The sequence below is a fragment of the Microchirus variegatus genome (genome assembly GCF_963457635.1).
Source record: "Microchirus variegatus genome assembly, chromosome: 21".
NCBI lineage: Eukaryota > Metazoa > Chordata > Actinopteri > Pleuronectiformes > Soleidae > Microchirus > Microchirus variegatus.
This window is the reverse complement of record NC_139822.1, coordinates 10,914,411-10,937,187: the sequence shown is the minus strand read 5'-3', so window position 1 is coordinate 10,937,187 and position 22,777 is coordinate 10,914,411. Positions and strand designations below refer to the sequence as shown.

The 22,777-nt window shown below is 40.9% G+C and overlaps 1 protein-coding gene across 3 annotated transcripts in view; it reads right to left on the bottom strand.

Moving 5' to 3' along the window:
* Nucleotides 1-22,777, bottom strand: part of LOC310942166 (apoptosis-stimulating of p53 protein 1-like) — a 49,391-nt gene that overhangs the window by 13,286 nt on the left and 13,328 nt on the right. For 2 of the 3 annotated variants that reach the window (XM_083907486.1, XM_083907485.1), the window contains exons 3-11: nt 20,730-20,837; nt 17,336-17,397; nt 4,836-4,931; nt 2,206-2,262; nt 1,986-2,106; nt 1,311-1,390; nt 1,083-1,226; nt 864-1,004; nt 565-760 (exon numbers count right to left, since the gene is read on the bottom strand). In XM_083907486.1, the coding sequence (XP_083763612.1) occupies nt 565-760; nt 864-1,004; nt 1,083-1,226; nt 1,311-1,390; nt 1,986-2,106; nt 2,206-2,262; nt 4,836-4,931; nt 17,336-17,397; nt 20,730-20,837 (1,005 nt within the window). Of the gene's footprint in view, nt 1-564; nt 761-863; nt 1,005-1,082; nt 1,227-1,310; nt 1,391-1,985; nt 2,107-2,205; nt 2,263-4,835; nt 4,932-15,295; nt 15,373-17,335; nt 17,398-20,729; nt 20,838-22,777 lie in introns of those variants that run through there. The other variant, XM_083907487.1, reaches the window with a different exon arrangement.

The following is a 22,777-nucleotide window of genomic DNA, read 5'->3' as shown; positions in this document are numbered from 1 at the left end:
TGAGATCCCTGCATTAGTTGGTTTCTAGGGACTCACTGTTACTGTCGTCCCCCTGATGAGACAGACGTCTCTCCCACGTCTGTGTGGACTCTGACAGAGTGATGTCTAAATCTGACACTTTCCATGCGCTGGGTGGGTTACTGACGCCACTCCTGCCTTCTTCTGCAGGGTCACACCCACCACCATCACCACCACCACAGCCACAGCCACAACCAACCAACAGCAACGTCATCAACATGACATCATAATGATAGTTATGGCAACAGTCAAAACAGCAATCACCACCACCACCACAACATGAAGTGACAAAAAAAAGTCACAGAATTATAGATGTTGTTGAAGATGACATCAAGAACAACATAAGTGGGAAGGAAAACAGGGAGCCAACAGACGGGAAGAGGAAAAAGAAGAAAAAGTTAGAGCTTGTCAAGTAGAAGACTGCAAATAATTCTGGATTTGCTTAATCAAGAAGCCTGGAAAAGGGGTTACAGTATGTTGTATTTTTCTAAACCTGAGGATACAAGGACTTGGATGACTGAGAACCCCTTAAATGTGTGGACCAACCTGAGAGGGAGCGAGTGTGGCTGAGTGGGGTAGGTTTGGGTGGTGGGTCAGTCGGCAGTGGGTACATTGACTCTTGTCTCTCCTCAGCTGGAACCTGGATGTAAGGGCAGACGGCTGCCACTCGACCCAGAACTCCACCACTAGGGCGGGAGGAGGTTTGAGGGGAGGAGGGGCCACCTCCGTTCATATGGTTCAACTAGAGGAAGAATGAGAGGAGAACGAGAGTTTTAACACATCTCCACTTCCTGGTTAACCACAGCTAAAAAAAAAAATCCACGGCGAGAAGATACGTTTCGTACTTCTGCTCGCTTCTTGTGCAGTCGTTCTCTCAGTTCACCGATACGCTGATCCATCACCGTCACCTGGCCATTCCTCTTGTTCAGCAGCTCCTTGTTCTGGGCCAACTTGCTGCTCTGCTCCAGGTTATGGCGGTTACGAGCCTGAAACGCAGACACATGCTTACTCGCATGACAGACTCAGTATAATCCTGAAAACCCTAACATTTGAATTAACTTTACCTGCAGCTCCTGGTAGAGTTTCCTCAGCTCCAGAGCTGCAGGGCCAGACAGAGGGGATCCTCTCTGGCCAGAGGAGGGTGCCCCATGAGCTGGAGGAACAGAATGGAGGTGTCCTCTCCTCAAATCCTCCAACTGTTGAGTCAACTAGTAAAAGAGCAAACCGCAAACTTGTGTTTGATGTTGAACGTGTAAAATAGGCTCCGACTCTTTAACAATCCTGAACTTTACCTGGTCGACTCTAAACACTGCAGACTGCAGCTCCGCCTGCTTCTCCTGGAACAGGTTGCTAACATGGTCAATCTCTGCAGCTGGAAATCACAAAACAACAGGACAAAGTTCCATTTAAGGTATAATTCAGGTTTATTTATGCATGAGGTACTGACACATAGTTGGCACTGACTGAGCTGTGCGTGCCCTCTCCATCGAGAACAAAAGGCTACAGTCTCACCATTAGACTGCCTTTTCTGACAGGAAAAATCCACAAAATCTAAGATTTTGCATCATGGCCCACAGGAGTTGCTGGTTCACTTCTGCCTCTTTCAATTTCAGTTTCCAGTCAGAAATGGAGATGGCAGAAATGGCAAACATATTCATAAGATGTCATGAACGTAAGCAGCTGTATATGTTTAAGAGAGCAATTAGCCTATGTGGCTAAAATCTGTTCCTGCTGGCAGCCATGTTTTCACTGAACGTGAGCATCCATGTCTCCAGCTGGTGACACAGGGGGCCAGCAGGGGGTGCATGCAGCTCAGGCTGCCTTGACTAATGTGTCAGTGCCTCACATAACCACCACACCTCAGAAAACCTGAATTATGACTTTAAGCTGAATATATTTTAAGGTATATCAGGACAATTGAATGGTAAATAAGACATTTTGTTTAAGTAGGGTCGGTTTGGGCTTACAGAGGTTGCCGTTGATCAGTTTACTGTAGTCCACTTGTCCTCTCATGGCTCGGATCTTCTTCAGCTTTGCTTCCTGAGTCTCGACTCGCTCCTTCAGCCGCTGCAGCTTCTCAGCTTCAGACTAAACCAGACAGGAGAAAACCACATTTTTCTTATTATAAATTTGAAGTTCAAACGAGGATGTGAGCGATGTATTGATAGACGGACACATGGATCCCACCTGGGTCTGTCCCTGGTTAGTTCTGCCTCCCTGGTGAAGATATCTCAGTCTCTGCTCCTGCAGGGAAAAAAAGCAAGGACATGATGTATGAAGCTCTCTTTCGTTTCCAGCTACATTGGCATTCACTTTGTCTCCCAGGTGACCCTGATGCCCCTCTTTGACACCTTGACTCAGGTGAAACTGACAAGTCAGAAGGTGAAAGGCCTGCATTGTTTGAGATTGAGAACATTCACAGATAAACAAAACTGAATATTTTTCAAAGACCAAGTCAGACAAAACCACTCAAACGAGAAGCACATGAAGGCAACTGCAGTAAAGGCTTTAGACTTTAGACAGTTATTGATTGCAAATGACATTAACCCCCATTTTAATTATAATATTAGTCTGTGTGACTTATGAAGACATTGACCAATCACATTACAGTTCAGATAAAAAGAGAACCCTCTAACTGGCTGTTCCACTAAACCTAATCTGTATACAGGTCTAACGTGGAGACACAGATCATTGCCAATTTATGGAACAATGGCTGCATATTGCTCATTTTAGGCCCACTTTTGGTGTGAGTATACACAATTCACCTTATGATTGGTACAAAAATACAACAGTTTAAAGACTCCATTACGCACAATTATGTAGATCTCTAGATCCATGAAATATACAGTGCATGAGAACTGGTTTGAGTCATGCAGAGTCCACAGGGTGTTGAGCTTAAAGATACATTCAGTGAACCTTGTAAATTGTGTGATTTCTGCAAACACGCACAGACAGTCCACTCACCAAATGCCTCTAGCTGTTGCATTCAAGGAACCATGTAAAATTTTACAACATTAGGACACTGGGACACATAATTAAAGGTGCATTATGTAATAAATCTAAAGCAACTGGCCATAAAATCCTCCTAATATGTCACAGAGACTCAGGAATAATGTTCATATAACAAACTGAACTCACCAACAACAACAGTACAGCCAAAATATTTGCATTCAAAAAATATTTTGCAGACTGCAAATCATGTTTATGTTTTGAAATCATGTATTGGCATGTGGTGCCACCTACCGCCGTCTACCAATCATTGCAGTCAGTAGAGACTCAGCTGCCGAGCAACCACGGGTTGCCAGTTAGGTCAGAAAACGAAACCTAAAAGACCTCCTGAATTTGAATGTAGTAACCGTTTTTGGCCACATTCTTACATATTGCACCTTTAATTTATACAGATTTTTTTTCTCCTTTGGTAGTGGGGAGGAGGGTTTTCATCAGTCCATTAATCAGCAATGCTTCAAACTATTGTTATTCTATCGGCCTCTATCTCTTGACCTCTAGCGTTTCAGAGAATGTGGTGAATGGTGAATAATGAGTATCTATCATCGCTAATCTGATGAGAGGAGCTCAGAACAGAGAGCTATGATCCCAAAAATGTGAGTATTTTTGTTATTATCTGATGGATAAAACTCACCAAACCATCTACTTTTCCAGTGACGCTGTCCACTGCAGCCTTAAAGCCTTTTTATCCACTGTGGAGTTTTTTCAGTGATAAAATCAATTGGGCTAAACAAAGGAGGCAAATCAAGTAAAGACATTATACATCCTGCAAATATCAACAGTCTTAGCTGCTTTTTTGTTTTGTACAGGGGCAATTGTTGAAATATACAGCTCCAATGTCTATCTTGAGAACCAGGAAATGTGGTTTCTTGATTGAGAATTTGCAACTATAAACGTGTTAATGTCTTGTCAAAGCATATGTGTGAATTCACAAGACCAAAATAAAGGTGAGACAGTTTCAGGGTGCAGTTGAAAGAAAAAAAAAAAAAAGAAGAGCTTTTCAACCACTGTGGAGGAGCACAGAGGCAAAATTCTGAAAATCATGTCATTACAAAACATATCCTGCAGAGAGAGGGGGAGCGAGAAGGCGAGAGAAGCAGGACCTGCGTTTTTTGTCATGCTGACTGAGGCAGTTCACACTTCTCTATCATGCCAGCACAAAGAGTACAACTGAACTGTGTCTCTCTGAACCACACACACACACACACTAAACACATATTACATAACAGTAGCTTGTTTTCATTACAGAGCCACAGGAGTAAACGTCGATGCAATGTTCTGAACCTGTGTTTTTTTTCATGGAAATCCTCGAGTTGTATCCCAGGATAAGGCAACGGAAATTGTGTCCACATGACTGCAGAGACTTTTTCCACGCAGAGGGATGAGAATATTCCATTACAAAGGAAGGAAACGATGATTACACGCCATTTTAGCAGGGAAACCGCTGCTTTTTAAACACGGCCTAACATGTGCGTACAGCAGCAACAGTTCAAAGCTTTGTCGGAATAGCCCATCTCTGTATTGAAATGGGGGAAACCCTAAGGGTCTGGTCTTTCTTTCTGGCTTGTCAACTCCTTCCTGGAGGTGAATTCTGCTTCCAAATGTGTTTTCCTCTACTTACCTCATTTCCTCTTAATTCAAAGGTCATGTGCCTGCCAATCCTCCAGACCTGACCTGGATTACATGTTCTTCTTTTTCCAAGGAACACACACGCACACATTTGAGGCCTTGGCCCCTACGTCCGACCTTTTCCGGCAGACGCCAACATAAATAACCTCACGGTTACCGACGCTTAATCCAATTTAATTTACCTTGGCGACCAACATCTGTTGCTGAGTCTCGATTTGTTGTTGTTGTCTCGTGGCCATTTCCTGGAGCTCGGAGAGGGTCAGCTCCACACGGGGAACCTATAGAGAGACAAGAGAGGTTGCATCCATTGTTACACATGTCTATCCACAGAAAAAAAAAAGGCCTATACGCTTCTCCCTGTGACTTTCCATGACACAAAACAGAGCGTGGGATTTCTGCCACACAGCTGCTCACACATCATCTCACACGTTAGGTCATGGAGCACCTACAGAAATGTTATTAGACTGGAAGCTGGTGGCCTTGACAGAGTGACAGAATTATAGTATTGGTAACTTGTGGGGGAAAAATCCGATCTGTTCTGTTACAGAGTTGTGACATTGACATCGCCAGGAAGAAACACTGATTGTTTGTCCCGTGCCGTGTTATCAGAGTTGTGCGGACACACTGGAACACCTTGTAAAGAACGAGCATTGTTGTTATGACTGTGCTGAATGTTCTGAAATGTGTCGATCACTGCGTGTGTGTTTGGTGGGATGAGTGTTGTGGGTGGGGTTGTCGGGGAGAGGAATGCCTTTAGCAGACAACAGCGGAAAGCTTTAGCCCGGCCACATCCTGCTATTGTATATGCTCACTCATGGACACACACACACAAAAACACACACACAAGCATCTGCTTTGTTGCATTCATTTCCTGTATACAGTGAGACCCGGACAATGCTATATGTTGTTGTTGGGGAAAAACTATCGAGCTATTTCCTAAACCTGTGCTGATGTAATTTGTTACAGCATTACAGGGGGTGATAGATGACTGAATCAGCTGGAAACCACATATTAAACATATAGAAACGCTATCAAGAAGCATAGCAGTATTGAACAAGGCAAAACAGGACTGGACCAAATATCACTCTGCATTATTAAATGTTTAATACTACAAATACACCCACTACTCATTTTGCAAAAAAAAGCACTAAGTATTATTTATAAGGCTGGTTACATAGATAGATAGTTTAACTAAAACATCTCATAGAATTACAGAACACAATGAACATATTTAAAGCAAAAAAACAATCTGCTTCCAGGGAATATTCAGAATTTTTTCACTGACGCATTTAAAGGTGCATTATGTAATAAATCTAAAGCAACTGGCCATAAAATGCTCCTAATATGTCACAGAGACTCAGGAATAATGTTCATATAACAAACTGAACTCACCAACAACGGTGCAGCCAAAATATTTGGATTAAAAAAAATATTTTGCAGACTGAAAATCATGTTTATGTTTTGAAATCATGTTTTGGCATGTGGCGCCACCTACCCCCGTCTACCAAATTAAATATTTGCCTTAAAGGTGCCATATGTAAGAATGTGGCCAAAAAACGGTTACTACATTCAAATTCAAAATAACGAGGTCTTTTAGGTTTCGTTTTCTGACATAACTGGCAACCTGTGGTTGCTCGGCAGCTGAGACTCTACGGACTGCAATGATTGGTAGACGGCGGTAGGTGGCAAAACATGATTTCAAAACATAAACATGATTTGCAGTCTGCAAAATATATTTTTTAATGCAAATATTTTGTCTGTACTGTTGTTGTTGGTGAGTTCAGTTTGTTATATGAACATTATTTCTGCGTCTCTGTGACATATTAGGAGGATTTTATGGCCAGTTGGGTTAGATTTGTTACATCATGTACCTTTATTATGAGTTTTTTTTGCTCAGGTGTGTTTATATAGTTGGTGAAAATGAAAGAAATTACATATAAGATATAAGAAACTCTATATTGCACATTCTTATAACCACTGTATGTATTGAACTGCATGCTTAAACATAGTCATGGACAAAAGCACCCACAATGCTCTGTGCTGTAAGGGTAAAGGCACTTCACAAGCTCAAAAAGCAGCTGATTAGAACTAAGAAAATATCAGTTTTCCTCATAGCATTGACATCTCGTAAACTCATACTGTGGTCTGCTACCCGCCCATCACCTGTGGTGAGAAGTTATTTCAGTTAAATACTTCTCTTTTCTAAAACCCACATGGCACTTTTTTTTTTCCATTCACATCTTTTTCTTGTACAGAATGTACAAATGCAACATTTGCAGAAAACTAAAACAGCAACATTTCTTTCTGGGTGACCTGACTGGAAATATGCTGATAAATACTAGGACAGAGGTTTGTTAAATATATCTGCACACATCTCATTGGAGACTTTGGTTCCATGACTCAGGGAGAAGCTGAGAGAGAAAACAAAAAAGGAACAGAGTCTTGGGTTTTCTGGCAATGCTTAGATATGAAAACAGTAAAACTAATTAAACACATCGGCCACTTAATGGCTCAGCTCTATCTTTGGCAGCATGAGCAGCATATGCTTGATATTAGCATCTGTGATTAATGACTCTGATAACCACACTGCGCTATAGACGGCGAGAATCAGCGCCTTGTGGTTGAACTGTGGAAATTCCCACTGTCATTATGCAAACACACAGTCTTCCAATACATCATGTTTTAGATGATGACATTGTGCACATTAGACTGGTTTTCCAGTCAGTGGTGCCTCCTATCATTAACTAACTGCTGATGAATGGGATTCTGCAGATGCTCACTTTGATGTGTATTATGCTAATGCACTCTGGACCAGTGTCAACTTACAGAGACCAGGCAGTGCCAAAATAATCCATAATATATCTATGTGGATAATTCAAGCAAAGCTCCAACTCCTGGTAAAAGCACTGTAATAATAATAATAATGCCTATATTTGCTGACACGCCTTTCGCCTTCTGTCAGCTGGGATTGGAACCAGCAGCCCCACAACCCTCATGTGCAAGTGGTAGACAACGAATGGATAGATGGTCTTCCACATGAAGTATCTCAACCTACAGCTTTGAGAAAACCCAAGCAAATTCTATATCAAACATGCAATTACATCCAGAAAAGTGGTTTATAAACTTGGCTAAATTGTGAGTCAGAGGAATATCATGGTCGAAAATGACAAGACCCATGCTGTCTCTACATAGTCAATATAGCAACATTGCAGAAAGTTTAAACTGGGTTAGTTCGGTATTTTGACAGCGTTTACAGTTTTTACTACATCAGTGCACGTTTTAGGGTTTTTTGGAGCGGAACTTTGCAGGATTTTGAACCTAATTTAACAGCTTTGGTGTCATTGTGAGCCAGGTACCGGCTATTTTAGACGTTCATCGTGGCAGAGCTGGCGAAAAAAAAGAAGCAGAGGAAACTGTTGCAAGGAGGAGGAAATGACAAGCAAAACCGATGCCAACCTGTCGAAAAAAGCAAAGGAAAAAATATTTATCTCTCTCTCTCTATATATATATATTTTAATTAGCCCCTACAGTATTTTAGATACAGGCCTCGACCAAACGGTTGAGACGTCTGTTCATCATAAACCTGGCTTGCGTAATTCATAAAGTACAACATTCAGAACAAGTCACATTCATTTAGTGTAAGTGAGTTCAGCTTTTTCAATGAGATATAGTGACTTAAAGTGTGGTCAACCAAATGGTTGAGTAGTACCTTAAAGGGTTTTAAGAATTTTTGGGATAAACTCTCTGTTCTCCATGTATTTATATATATTTGTACTTCTGCGAAGTTTGCTCGTGAGTGTCAGCATCTAAAGTTGTATTTTTATCTATGATTTTTATGATTGAAGTTGCTTTTGGTAGTAATGTTCTTAGTAGTATACAGAATAATACGTGTCTACTGGCAAATATGATTCTGGTGCCAACTATGATGAAACGAGAAGGTGTTGTCCTTGTCATGTCAAACTGTATTTAAAAAGGCGAGTCTGCCTTTCACTCTAATTAGTAGCAGATCATAAATTGTTGGAGCTTACTATACAGCGTTTTTAAAATCAGCTGGAAAAAGCTTGGTCATCAAACTAGAATAAAAACACTGTGTTGTACAACATCTTGTTGGACTAAAGACTGTTTGTCAGTCACTGACTGTGGCGTCAAGTATTACACGTTTCCCGCAGCTACAGAAAAGTTCGCAGTTCACCTGTCATGCATTCTGCCGCTCGCGCTGTGTCTCCTGCAGACTGTCGCTGCCCTGACATTATAACATGCAGCTCCTCATCAGTTTCCCACAGGGCTGTATTTACCTGCAGGCTGTCCCATGTGATCCTGCAGGAGCGCACTTTAATTTTGCTGCATTGTCCTTCAATAGTAAATTCCTGCACCAAATCCACCTCATTCCACTCCATCCTCACAGGAAACGCTGCTCACAGACACACACACAGAGAGAGTGAAAAACGCTTTCAGCCAGAAAAAGAAACGCTGGGCTTGAAGGAGGGGAAAAGCCTGGAAGAGAGGTGGAAACGAGAGCGATCCTTATCACAACTTTCCCTCTCGTTCTCCTGCTGATGTGCTGTGATTCATGACACACTCTCCCCCTTTGCGCCCCCTCTCTCTCTCTCTCTCTGTTGTTCATCTCACGCTCCCTCCCTCCCTCCGTCCCTGTACCAACTCTCTGTTATTGGTGTGTTCACATATGACGTGTGAACAGAGTGGAAAGCCCTCTGCATGTGACACAGCATTCAATTACTACAACCAGGCGAACACGCAGAACATTAGCTCCATCTTTCCACGTCCTCAATTCTGAATTTTTGTGCGTTTTCCCTCCATTCTTTTCTTAAACACTTTCTTCACTTATTCTCCCCGCACAACATCACCCTTTCATCTCTCTTTCAGTCCCTTCAGTCATTCCTCTGCAGCTCTTTGCTGCAGCGACGTCCCTGTCAGAATCCCCCCCCCCCACACCCCTCCACCTCCTTCTCCCACTTTCTCTCAAAGGGGAAATCACTGCACCATGGTCTGATGGGGCACGACTGTGAGCAGCTCTCAGTCAACACGTCTCCTGTCAGCATCTGATGTTTTAAATGACGACGGTGATGAAGACAGACGAACGGCAGGACATAACGTGTGTGTGTGTGTGTGTGTGTGTGTGTGTGTGGACACGAATGCATGCTGAAGTAACAGCTGAGTTCTGCTGCGTCATATTTTCCTCCGCTTGCGCTCTGCAACACACACACACACACACACACACACCCACACACGCACAGTGGCTGACTAACAACTAACACAAGTAATGATGAAAGCAGACTGATTTGTTTTCAGGTCTGGGTATTTGTATTTATATTTAGCGAGGTCCAAAGAAACGTACTGTAAAACCTCTAAAATCTCGTTTTAGAGTTTTGGTTAGAATTGAGTTCAGGGTTAGGGTAAGTTGTGATGGTTAAGGTTAGGGTAAGGGGGCTAGGGAATGCATTGGTTCCAAAAGGGTCCTTCGACAAAACAAACAAACATTTGTATTCATTCTTATATACAATGATTATATTATTATAAATGATTTATGGGAAAGTTAGCAGCTCTTGAGAGAGGGAAAATGTATCTGATTATGCTCACACAGCGTTATGATGTAGATGAAGTATAAGACTGTCGTGGAAGTTTATAACTCTTTTAAATCATGCAAACTACAGTATAAGTGTTTTTTCTTCCAGAGTGACAAACCTCCTTAAAAGGTCAATTGACTTGTTTTCCATTGACATTTAAGACGTGTATTTCTGTTATTTTTTAGTCACAAATGCACTGTCAAACAGCTAAAAGTCTGGACCATTTAAACCAACTATTAAGCTGAGATGAACACTGTCATCTGTTTGGAGGAGCTCTTGCAGGAGCTCATTGTTGCCTATAGGCCAGATTCAGCATATATGACCTGCTTTTATTTGACTGGAAAGATTAGACATGATTCTTGTCTCCTTGTGACACGTAGAGCGACAATATTTCAAGGCTTGGTTTTCACTGGCAGACGGTTTTTTAGGCTATAATCAGGTGAATCAGCATTTTCAGCCTGCACTCTTATTACACTGCTCTGCCACGACTTCATGGAGAAGAAGTACAGCCTATGACTGGTAAACATATAACTGTATTCCTCTGAATCACAACACCAGCTCTGTGTTTTGACCTTCACCAAAATCTTCAAACTGTCTGTCCTGAGGCAGTGATGTGGTAAAGTTTAAGCGCCTGAACGAAACAAGCTCCCCTCTCTTGGTATTTGGCATTCTACTGGTATTTCTTTTCTCGTCCTTTTTTTATTCATTATTCATTCGTGATTCATATTCACTTTTGCAGAGCTTTATAATGTATTCGCTTAATCGTGACAAACTTTATGTGAATCGCAAGGGTGCATCAGAATTCCTGACACTTATTCACATTGCTGTGCCTTTAGAGGAATAAAAAAAGCACCATCTATCTAAAGTCCATTATCCAACACAAAAGTGCACAGTGGAAGGTCACTGCTAGCGATCAATCATTAAAGTCGTCATGACATGCGTCTCCTAGCATTATAAGAGTCCACATATTTATGTATTGTTGTGGAAATCAACACACGAGTGGTCAAAGATGAAGACCCAGAACATGGCGAGAGATAAACTTTTATACCTAAGGGACACCCCTCTGACATCCATTTGTCTGTTGCAGGGGTCTGCCCCTCTAGGCCGTGCTTTCACACCCCTTTGTCTATTGCAGGTATTGAGGCAGATCCCCCCAGAGGTATCCTGCAGGATGTTGTATTTCGGTTCAGACATCCTAATTTGCATACACAAAGGGACCTGGTATATTGTGTTAGGAAAGGGGTGTTGTTCTCTTGCTCTGAGACAAAGAAATTGAAACACCCACATTGATGGGTGTTTAGGGTAGCCAATAGCGCTGAAGCTACAACAGCATGATGACATGATACTGTAGCTAACAATGGAAGACTCCTCGCCACCACTGTTACCTACAGCAGTGTTTTTCAACCTTTTTTGAGCCAAGGTAAATTTTTTTCATTGAAAAAATCACGAGGCACACCACCAAACAAAAATGTTTTAAAAATGATACTCTGTAGCCTATATTAACAATTTAGTCATTCTTATCAAAGTTTCTTGAATAATAATATCCATATTATTTGCAGATAATTAATTATTTGTTTTCAAAAAATGTTTTTAGACCAATTAGGTGAAATTGGATAATTTCCCACGGCACAACTGACGATCTCTCACGGCACACTAGTGTGGTTGAAAAACACTGACCTACAGTATATGTACAACAGAGAGGAAATGAGACTGATGTTTCTGAGGGAGAGGAAGATGATGACAACATTTCTGGAGTGAGGCCATATCTGTTTAAACCAATAACGTGATGTTGGGGAAAGAAATGCAGACTCATCCCCGATGATGCACTTGATATATCTGAATGGTAGATATCGTGCTGGGGCTGGACATTGAAATAATCATCCAGATCTCGACTGGATGGAAATTAGCATACCCCCATGAGTACATGCAGAGTCATCAAAAAGTGGATTTGAGGGCAAAGCAACCTCTAAAATCCAATCGGAATATTGTATAAAATTATTATCCATTCATCCATCCATCCACATGAGGGTCGCGGAAGGTGTTGTGCCAATCTCAGCTGACATAGGGCGATAGGCGGGGTCACACTGGGCAGGTTGCCAGACCATCACAGGACACAGACAAACAACCATTCACTCTCACACTCTTTTTTAATTATTTCTATATTATTACCTTTGTTTAACCAGGAACAAAAACTCATTGAGATTAACCCCAGTGTACATATAGGTTAGAGCAAAGACACAACCACTTAACCATACAGCATACACAAACAAAAACAAATAAAATATGATAAAATATGCATAAAAACTACTTCAAATAATAGATAAACAACTTAAAGGAGACATATTGTACCCTATTTCTACAAGTTAACCTAGTTCCCTGGTGTCCTAATGAACATGTCTGTGTCACTGAGGCTCCGGCAGCTAGCATAGCAGTTAGCATATGGAAAAGCCATCATTCGCCGACTCTAGCAGGCACATTGCCGTCGTATATAAAATGTATCCACTGGACACGTTAATCCTCTGAGGCTGGAAGTTTGTGTAGAACTCTGTGCGTTTTTTTAGGGAGCTCCATGAGAAAACAATTCCAGGAATGTCTCATTGTGACGTAGCAATGAGCGCGTTAGTCGACATCACGTTTTATCTCCTGTACTTAGACTGAGGCGGACCACAAAAACATGAGTCAGTCATCTTTTTTCACACTTTGCCTACTCATCGGACCTCCAGAGTCCCAAATATAAGTATTAAAATGATTTTAAATATTTGCATAATATGTCCCCTTTAAAAAGTAAAATCACATGATCAATAAAGTGCATTTAGGCATCCAATTCATGCCTGTTCTGTTCTGATGAATGAAGGCCTGATAAAATGCTATTTTAATATCACATGATTGTATATGGGCATGTCGGTGACATTTCAAACAACATATACATGATTAAGGCACTGAAATGTTTTTTGGTGACGTTAAGGGGAATTTTCTTTGTAACATTATGAAAGTGGCCAATATCATGTTGAGGCTGTACTCTGTTAAATCTCAGCTATAATCTGAAGCACATGGGAATAGTTTGCCTTCTCAAATTATGAGTATTATGTTTCCCAACAGTGTATATGTTCTCTTTTACGCACACACACACCTTGTTCTGATTATAGGTTACTCAATGAAACCCATCCCCTTCCCATCTGCTCTACGCCTCCAGTGAAAATATTCCTCCTAATCTACAATAATAGCCCACAGACATTCCTGCAGCCCCAGCTGGGCTGAGAGGGGAACACTCTGTTATCAGAACCACCCCAGCGAAGAACTTTCACACAGCAGGGTGGCCCGTCCTGTAAGTGAGAGGTCACGTCTTCAAACACAGACCAACCAAAACACAACCTGTCCTTACATGTGTCCTGACTTAAGTCAAGAAGAAAGCAGGAATAAAAACAAATGGATTTGGGGGAATATTCCATCACCAGGACACACAAAGCAATTCATGTCTGCAGACGTCCCTGGATACAGACTATAATACTTCATAACATATGGAGGCTTTTCCAGTGATGACATTCATCTTAATCACAGCACCATCTCTGACATGTGTCCTTTGCATGATCCTCTGTCAGGAGCAAACAAACACACAGCTGACCTGACCCGACATCTTCATTTATCCCTTAGCAGCACTCACACACAGACAAACACGGGTTAGAGTTACACACGGTTGGATCAACAAAATGAATCATGAGTGTGTGACCGTAGCCATGTGATCGTTGAGAGGTCAAGAGGCAAGGTTTGTCAGAGGACACGGACACACACCATCTCTTGTCCGAGTCTGTACAGCAAATACTGTAAATACTGTCACCACTTTACATTGTTTCATTTCAAACAATGATAGGGAATTCTGCTCAGAATAATGTTAAACAGGAAGTCGTAAAAGATGTTAACCCTTCTGCTAGTGCGTGCTTCATGGGTGTTCATGTCATGTCACATACTAGCTCTCAATGAAAAATGGCATAGATTTTATTAGGCGAGCCTTTTATTAGGTTTCTAAAAAATAGGTTTTTCATTGTGTCCCCACTGGCGGCCATAGATTCAGTGAAAATCCTATGGTAAACTGATTCAAACAATGTACAGAGCATAAACGAAGAAAGCGGTTTCAATAGTGTGGATAATAATTTCGTGCACATTTTTTATGTCTGCTCAAACAAACAAATGGACACATTCAATAAACTTTGATTCAAGTTCATCGTCATCACACTTCGTGCTTCACTTTGAAAATAAAAGTGCAAATTAATACTAGGACACAAGGTTAAAAAAAATTATATATATGTATACATATATATACATACGCATACATATATACATATAATGAATGCAATTTATAACGTTACATTTTTATCAATAATTATCAAGCAGTAAACATCTAATTCAGCTTAGGGTCCCATAAAGGCTTGCGTACACATACTATATAGTAAATGGTTTGTATTTATACACTTTTCAGTTCACTAAAATGATAGTCCCCACTTGTATTTTCTTGAATGCACTTGGGTTTCCTTCTCCTGCACTTTAATTCTAGTGGAATTTTGTTCTTCCAAATGTTGCTATTTATGCTAACTTATGCTATCTGTTTTGTACAGAGAGACACTGGCAAAGAAGAAAAACTGTCCTGACTTACATGAACTGAACAGAGTCATAGTGAAGAAAGAAAAAAACAATTGCCAATTAGCCAGACTTGACACAGTTAATGTTATTTAACTCATTTTTTCAGAGAATAATCCATTGTAATGACATAGCTGCCCCAACCCTAACGTTTTGAACCCCTGGAATTGGTTATGTTTCATAGCCAGCTCTTCTCGTCTGCATGTCAATATGTCTCAGGGCAAGATATTTAACCCCAAGTCCCTTTACTGAATGGGTAAAAGACAAAATGTTGAAGTGTAAAGTTAAAGTGAGTAGTCATCAAGACTAGAAAAACACTACTAAAAGACAATTTACCATTTTTTGTACACACATTTTTGCCCTTTCAGCTCACACACACACACACACACACACACACACACACCTAAAACATTCTCAGAACTCACCCCGTGGCCCTTTACTTGAGTCTTTGTTGCTGCTCTTTTAAACCAAACGTAGAGGACAGAAGACAAGACGGGGAGGCAGAGACTTGAAGACAAGTGTAAAGAAGTGAGGGAGGTGAGAGGACGAGGACGAGACGGAAGGGGAGGAGAGGAGAGGCTGTTTGGCTACCTGACAATCCTCTTAGCCTGCTTATGTCATGGGACCAAGCTAATCCTAGCTTCACTGACTGACCAACACACACACACACACACACACACACACACACACACACAGTGGTTAACTAGCAGACCAAACAACACAGAAACACAAACATGGCTGGTGACTGGCTAACCAAGGCCTCACCAACAGAATGTCTCATAGTATTAAATATAACGGCTGACATGGTCCAAAATAGCATTTAGCAACAAAAAGCCGCTAACATGAGGTCACATACTATCTTAACCCTATGAGTCATTGCGTTGTAAAGACGACAAAAGCTAGCAAAACAAAAAAACAGTTAGCTAACGCTAATTAGTCATAGGATAACTCCCATTTTCTCTGTACATATGCAGCAATTTAAGCCCAGTGTGTGTTCACATGGTTGTTGCTGGTCGAAAGGTATAATCATCACTGTCTGTCACTGATACATGGGCTAATCCAATAAGAGACACAAACACACACACACATGCATAACCAAAGTACTAGGAATATTTTTGGAATGTTTTTCATTCACAGAAGTGAATAAACATGCTTCACTGGACTGGACCCCATTTTATTGGCTCTTAAACTGTCCTTTTGTGACACACTTTACCATTAAAGGCTGCTAAAGAGCACAACCAGCAAATTAAAATTATACCAAGAAATGTGTGCTGCTAGATTATCTGGAGTAGGTTCAACTATAGTTCAATCATATGGAGCTTTGAAACAAAGGGATGCATAAATGTCTGAATGCTTCTCATGTTCAAATGTGTACATATTTGCACATTTTTAATAATGAATTGCACAGTATATACAATAAACTGTGACATGGATTGTGTCACAGACCTTTAGCACAGACAAAAAGTGCAAAAACGTCTTAATCTGTACGCTGCACAATAGGCCCTGGGCATTGACATTAAAGTTATAGTTCAGGTTTTTTGAAGTGTGGTTGTAAGACAAGTGTCAAACTCAAGGCCCGGGGGCCAGAAGTGGCCCACCACGTCATTTTATGTGGCCCGCGAGTGATTAATTGGTCTCAAATATCTGTGTTAAAATAGGTCTATGCTGCTTTGAGGCGTGCGTTGATCATAAACTACATTTCCCACAATGCATGGCGATCATGTTACCCGCAAAGTGACGGCACCGCCACTAGATCGGAGCGTATCATTGTATATGCATCATGCCACAAGTGAGATTGAATAAGTAATAAATACAGAAAGTTTAGCAATATGTTACAGAGTAGTTACCTTTATTTTACATTATATTTGGTCAGATTTACAAACTGGCGGCCCCCAATCGATTACATGCGGCCCCCCACTTAATATCATGTTATAATGAAAACATGGCTCACAACATTACCGTCTATTAAACACAGTGTGTAACTGAAGCACAGCTGCCAGCGATAGAATATAATGTTTTTTAAAACAGTAATAATGAGACTTGAGATTTGGTCATAATTATCCCATTATTATATGTATTATACGACATTCAATTACATATACAGTATGTATATTTATGTAATTTAAAAATAAATGTCTGTTTTTGTTCTTTGTTCTTGACCACAATAGATATGCATTGGCCCCCGGGTCATTTGAGTTTGAGACCCCTGCTCTATGGGCTTTGGAGTGGAGAAGTGAGTGGTTTACAAACCTCAATTTCAAGTCAGAAAAAGCTGTTAAACGGCTGGTTTCATGCGAGCCGGGTGCATGCATAGCAAGTGTAGTGTCGACTACGTCAGTAAAACCACACTTCTAAAAAAACCTGCACTATCACTTTTAAGCTAATCTGAGATGCATTACATATGTCGTGCCCTGCAGCTCAGCCCAGCTCAAGTCTCCTCTCTGTGTGATTGTGTGTCCACATACCATGTCGTTTGCGACCTCTGTTGATCCTAAAGTCCAGCTTTCATCCAACGGTTGCTGACTTCCTGCAAATAAATAAAAAATGACAAGAAAGCTGAGTAGAGATACCGAAACATCACATTAAATTAGACCCTGTTGAAGTTGAACCTGGTACGATGGACAGATTTTGAGAGAAAAAAAATAAAATAATGTGTGTATAAATGTGCTTTTCTCATCATTTTTTTTTACAGATAGTAAATCTACAATAGGCTCTAGCTTCAGAATTCCCCAATGTATAGTGATGTTGAAAGTGAAAGCTGTTATGTTTGTGTCCTTGTTGGCACTGTCTTCCTACTACTAAGGAAGGAGATGATTTTCTGGGCAGATTGCCTGCCGCCAGTGCACAGAAACACAGAGGACACAGTGGTGCCTTACAGTAATATCGATTTTGCATGGGCTATATACGTCGTACATGCTGGGCTGTTGACTAAACACATGCAACAAATAATTGTGATTATTTTAGGTGAGTTCCTCCTTTCCTCTTATCTCTATATGTAGCCCCGTCCTCCTGTGGCAGTGTGTAAACTATGAATAGCAGTCATTTATTCTAATGCCACTAAGACCAGACAGTTCCAATCTGGGCTAATCCCAGGCAGCTCACTACTGTTTCACCTCCAGTCAAGAGAGCACTTTGACAGTATTTCCTCAACAGCAGTTACAAATGTATCCAATAACCGACACAGTGCTTGGAGCCATGTTAACATTCAACTGACTCCCTGTACTACTATTTTGTGTTGCATGTACAGTAAACGGATACAAATAGATGCAAAATGTCATGCAATATTTTGCACCTATTTATTGAAATGGCTGCTAGTTTTGTGCAAAAAAGGTAAGTAACAAAACCACCAACATTCAGGTACAAAACTATTTGCGTACAGTGCAAAAAGGTAACAGTTACAGTACCACCAACATTTGGGTATAAATGTCACAATTGGCTCTTACAAAATTATAGGTAACAATATAAACAATATTCAGGTGCAATGGCCACAATAGGCTATTATTTGCAGAAATATAAGTAAGATTACCAATAATATTCAGGTACAACTGCTACAGTTTTCTCTTAGTGCAAAATATTCTCTTACATACATAGGCTGCCTACAATTACAGCTGTACTAGTATTTGCCAAAAAGGGACGCAAAGTGTTGCAAAGTGCCAGAAATAGACTTTTTAATAATACATTCATTATTTATGGGTTAATGGGACTCGGGCCCGGTCCAAATTGCTTGAAGGGCCGGTTCTGGCCCCCGGGCCTTAAGTTGAATAGCCTTGGCATAATTTATTAACAATGACTGGAAGTTGAGATCCTTGGCCTTGACTGTCAGAAAAAACAAATGGACGACTAATTGCTTAGATGAATTCATCAACATTGCCAACAAGTGAAAAAGTTAGTGGCAAACCAACCGCTCCAGACACAGATAGTGCCCGTAATATGCTGGCAGCTCCCTGGTGACTTCCATTTGGACACCTATGCTGCATGGCTGTGAATTTATTTATTTTTTAATCTATTGACAACCATATATACATCTAAAGATATTGAGATTTTTTATTGTGGTAAAATGTTTTGGTTTTTCCTCCACACACAACTGAAGCAGCTACTTAGTTAGCTTGTAGCTGGGGCCGGCTCTGACGACTGGAATCATACTCGAAGACGGAGAGAGGCAAATAAATCTGACAAACATGATGTCCTTGTGTGGGAGTTGCAAACTCATGACCACATGACACCTTCAACGAGCCACAGAGGGCAGATGATGCTAAATTAGCCTTGAAAGGAGGTGATGCATTGGACTAATGTGTCGCTCTGCTCCTCAGAGGACACTATAAGGAGTCAGGTTTATTACATCAGGTGAAGGAGCTGCAGAAAAGTTTGCTGAAAGCACAGTTTGGACGCTGCCAGAGGGGAAACAACCAGCCAGTCCAAAAACAGTGAGTCATTCACATCAAAGCCACATATGGTTTACATACTGGTGCTGGAAAGAGTAAAGCAGAAACTGACTCTTTTATCTAAGCAGCAGGTGGCCAAATGAACTGCTGGCCTTTATTTTTATTTATTTATTTTTTTAAACTTACTTTTCATACTAACCCAGAGGGGCTGAAATGACAAGCTATGACTACATGAACTACAACAGACCTAAGCTTCAAAGCTGTTCAATGAAAATAAGTCATTTTCAATCACAGCACACAGGGGCTGCCCCTCGATCGATTGAACGCAACCCACCATTTAATATCATGTTATAATGAAAACATGGCCTGTGACCTCCTCTTCCTCTAAACACAGCATGTGTGGCGGCTGAGGCACAGCTGCCAGTGAGGTAATAGAACACAGGCACAATATCATACAATAATACTTTGCTAGGAAAAGTTTTCTAATAGTAATATTATAAGACATTTGGGTGTTATTATCATAGTATTAAATGTACTACACAGATATATATAAGCATGTTTTGATTACAGATTTACATTATTATTTACTTAATTTTGTTTCTGATCAGTTTTTGATTTATTTTACATCATATATATATAAAGATCATTCCATATCAAAACAAGTACTTTTACTTAGAAATATCATCATTAATATATTGCCCACTCGCTACTCCGCACTCCTTGGGATGTCACAAGACACTAAATTCCTGGAATTGTTGTCTCGCGGAGCTCCGCTTTGTCCGTAAAACACGCAAGAGCGCTGGCTAGGGCAACGGTATCTGAAAACCGGAAGTCTGCAAAGTCAGCGAAATGTTCTATTCTTCTATACCACAGTGCAGCACAGAGTTCTACACAAACTTCCAGCCAGGTTTATTTTTTTAAATGGACTTTGGTGCAGGGAGTCAGCGATTTTCAAAGTATGTTTTCACTGTGCTGAAGCTCACTTCTCAGCACAGGGAGCACACAGAGCACAGTCAGCTGTATGAAACATGCTCGCTGTGTGTGAGCGACTAATACAACCTCAACTATCCCTTTAATTATGAAACCTTAATGAATGAGGATGTTTTTTGATGAATGAGGCGGTAAAAAGAACATCAGCAGGTGGTGAGGTTGACTTTTCCCTGGTTGGTGCATGTGTGCACATGCTTTACTGTAAGAATCATTTCATTTAATACCGAGTCAGCAGTGAAGAGATTTCATGAGCTTAATCACTGATGCACTTCATTATTCCCAGACTTTCAATCTTATATTTCAACAGAAAACCAAACGTCTTTACGTCCTCGTCCCTGTCCCCTGTCTTCCGTCCATGTTATGTAACAGTAATCATCTTATCTGGCCAATTACTGACCAAACCCATGACCTAAACCTCTGAACCGCAAACAAACAAACCTTTGCTTTCCCTCGCTGTAAATAGAGTTAGTGTGCGCTCGTTCCGTACCTTGTGCCCAGGGGGGACAGTGTCTGAGGTAGAAGCTGACCTCAGGCCTCCTGGTGCCCCACTGCTGAAGAAGATCCAGCATCAGTATGTCCAGAGGAAGAACTCGCTCTGAGGAGAAACAGGAGGGCGAGGGGCAGATGAATAAAACCTTAAAACAGCATCACCGTCCATGGCAACAAGACACAGACTAAGCATCTTGAAAACACCAAGAACATCATAAATCACAAATCCTAATTTCTGGATGATTCAATCCAGAAGAAGGCAGTAACCCAGGGGTGTCAAACTCATTGACAAATAACTTTCTGTATTTATTACTTATTCAATTTCACTCGTCGCATGTCGCATATACAATGATACACTCCGATCTTGTGGCGGTGCCGTCACTTTGTGGGTAACAAGATCACCATGCATTGTGGGAAATGTAGTTTATGGTCAACGCACGCCTTAAAGCAGCATAGACCTATTTTAACACAGATTTTTGAGACCAATTATCACTCTCGGGCCACATAAAATGACGTGGCGGGCCACATCTGGCCCCCGGGCCTCGAGTTTGACATGTGCAGTAACCACTGACCAACCAACCATGACTTTTTGAGCAATTGAATGCTGGGACAATGGATGAGACACCTCATTTTGTCCTAACACACATTGTATCCTCTCACACTGATGGTAAAAGTATGCAGTGGTTTTGCTGTAATCTTGTGAGCCACCAGGAGTATGTATTGTCATACTACACTGTACTTTGAAAACATAATCAAGCCCAAATAAAACAAATGTACTGTATGTATGCATATAGAGTACATTAAAAATGTGTACAAATCCATACCTAAACAGGGTCGGTGTGATTTGTTGTGCAATAAAAGCCTTATAGTGCACTTTTCTCTGTCTCTAAGGCCACACATGATAAATGATAGTGATGTTATTCCTCCAGGGAAACCAGGAAGATATAATTTACAAATGAAATATCTATTTTCATGATATTACAGTATTGCCTTCTGAGGTTATAGCTTTGAATGTTTTACTTAAAGGAGCGTTATGTAATAAATCTAAAGCAACTGGCCATAAAATCCTCCTAATATGTCACAGAGACTCATGAATAATGTTCATATAACAAACTGAACTCACCAACAACAACAGTACAGACAAAATATTTGCATTAAAAAATATATTTTGCAGACTGCAAATCATGTTTATGTTTTGAAATCATGTTTTGGCATGTGGCGCCACCTACCGCCGTCTACCGCCATCTACCAATCATTGCAGTCAGTAGAGTCTCAGCTGCCGAGCAACCACGGGTTGCCAGTTACGTCAGAAAACGAAACCTAAAAGACCTCGGTATTTTGAATTTGAATGTAGTAACCGTTTTTGGCCACATTCTTACATATGGCACCTTTAAATGTGTAAATATCAAATAACTGAACGAATACAATCAGGATGTAAAATATAAGACTTGGGTGGTTGAGGGAAGATATCGGTGTTAAGTGTCTGACTGTATGGAAATGTGTATTTATATAATTAAACTCACAAATGTACATGAAAACAAAGAAGTGAATAGAGTGAAGTCATGTTTTCAAAGTCCAACAACAATATCCTCACAGCCACAAACGCATCAATCCACCAACGCTAATAATACACACATTTAACACACACACAATGGCTTTGTGGCCTCACTCTCACATAATCTGTGAGGCTCTGCTGGACGCCTGAAGCCAAAGCTTCTCTTTACACAACAACACACTTTACACCACCATTTATTATGAGCTCCTTCACGGTGTCACCCTCGTCTGAGCGTCAGAGCCATTTATAGCTCGGCTGACCGCTCGCTCACACCTCACTGCTACACAAACACACACACACACACTGTGTTGTTTTGTGAATCACTGCTACAACAGCTATGATTGAATGAATGTAGGCCACACTGTTATTGCTCTCAGTGTCTGTATGTGTGTGATGGACTGGTCTATTCATGTTTTACAATGACATACAACACACGGGAGGCACTTTATTTAGCACTCCTTAATGATTACACAGGCTGTAGCTGTGACGTA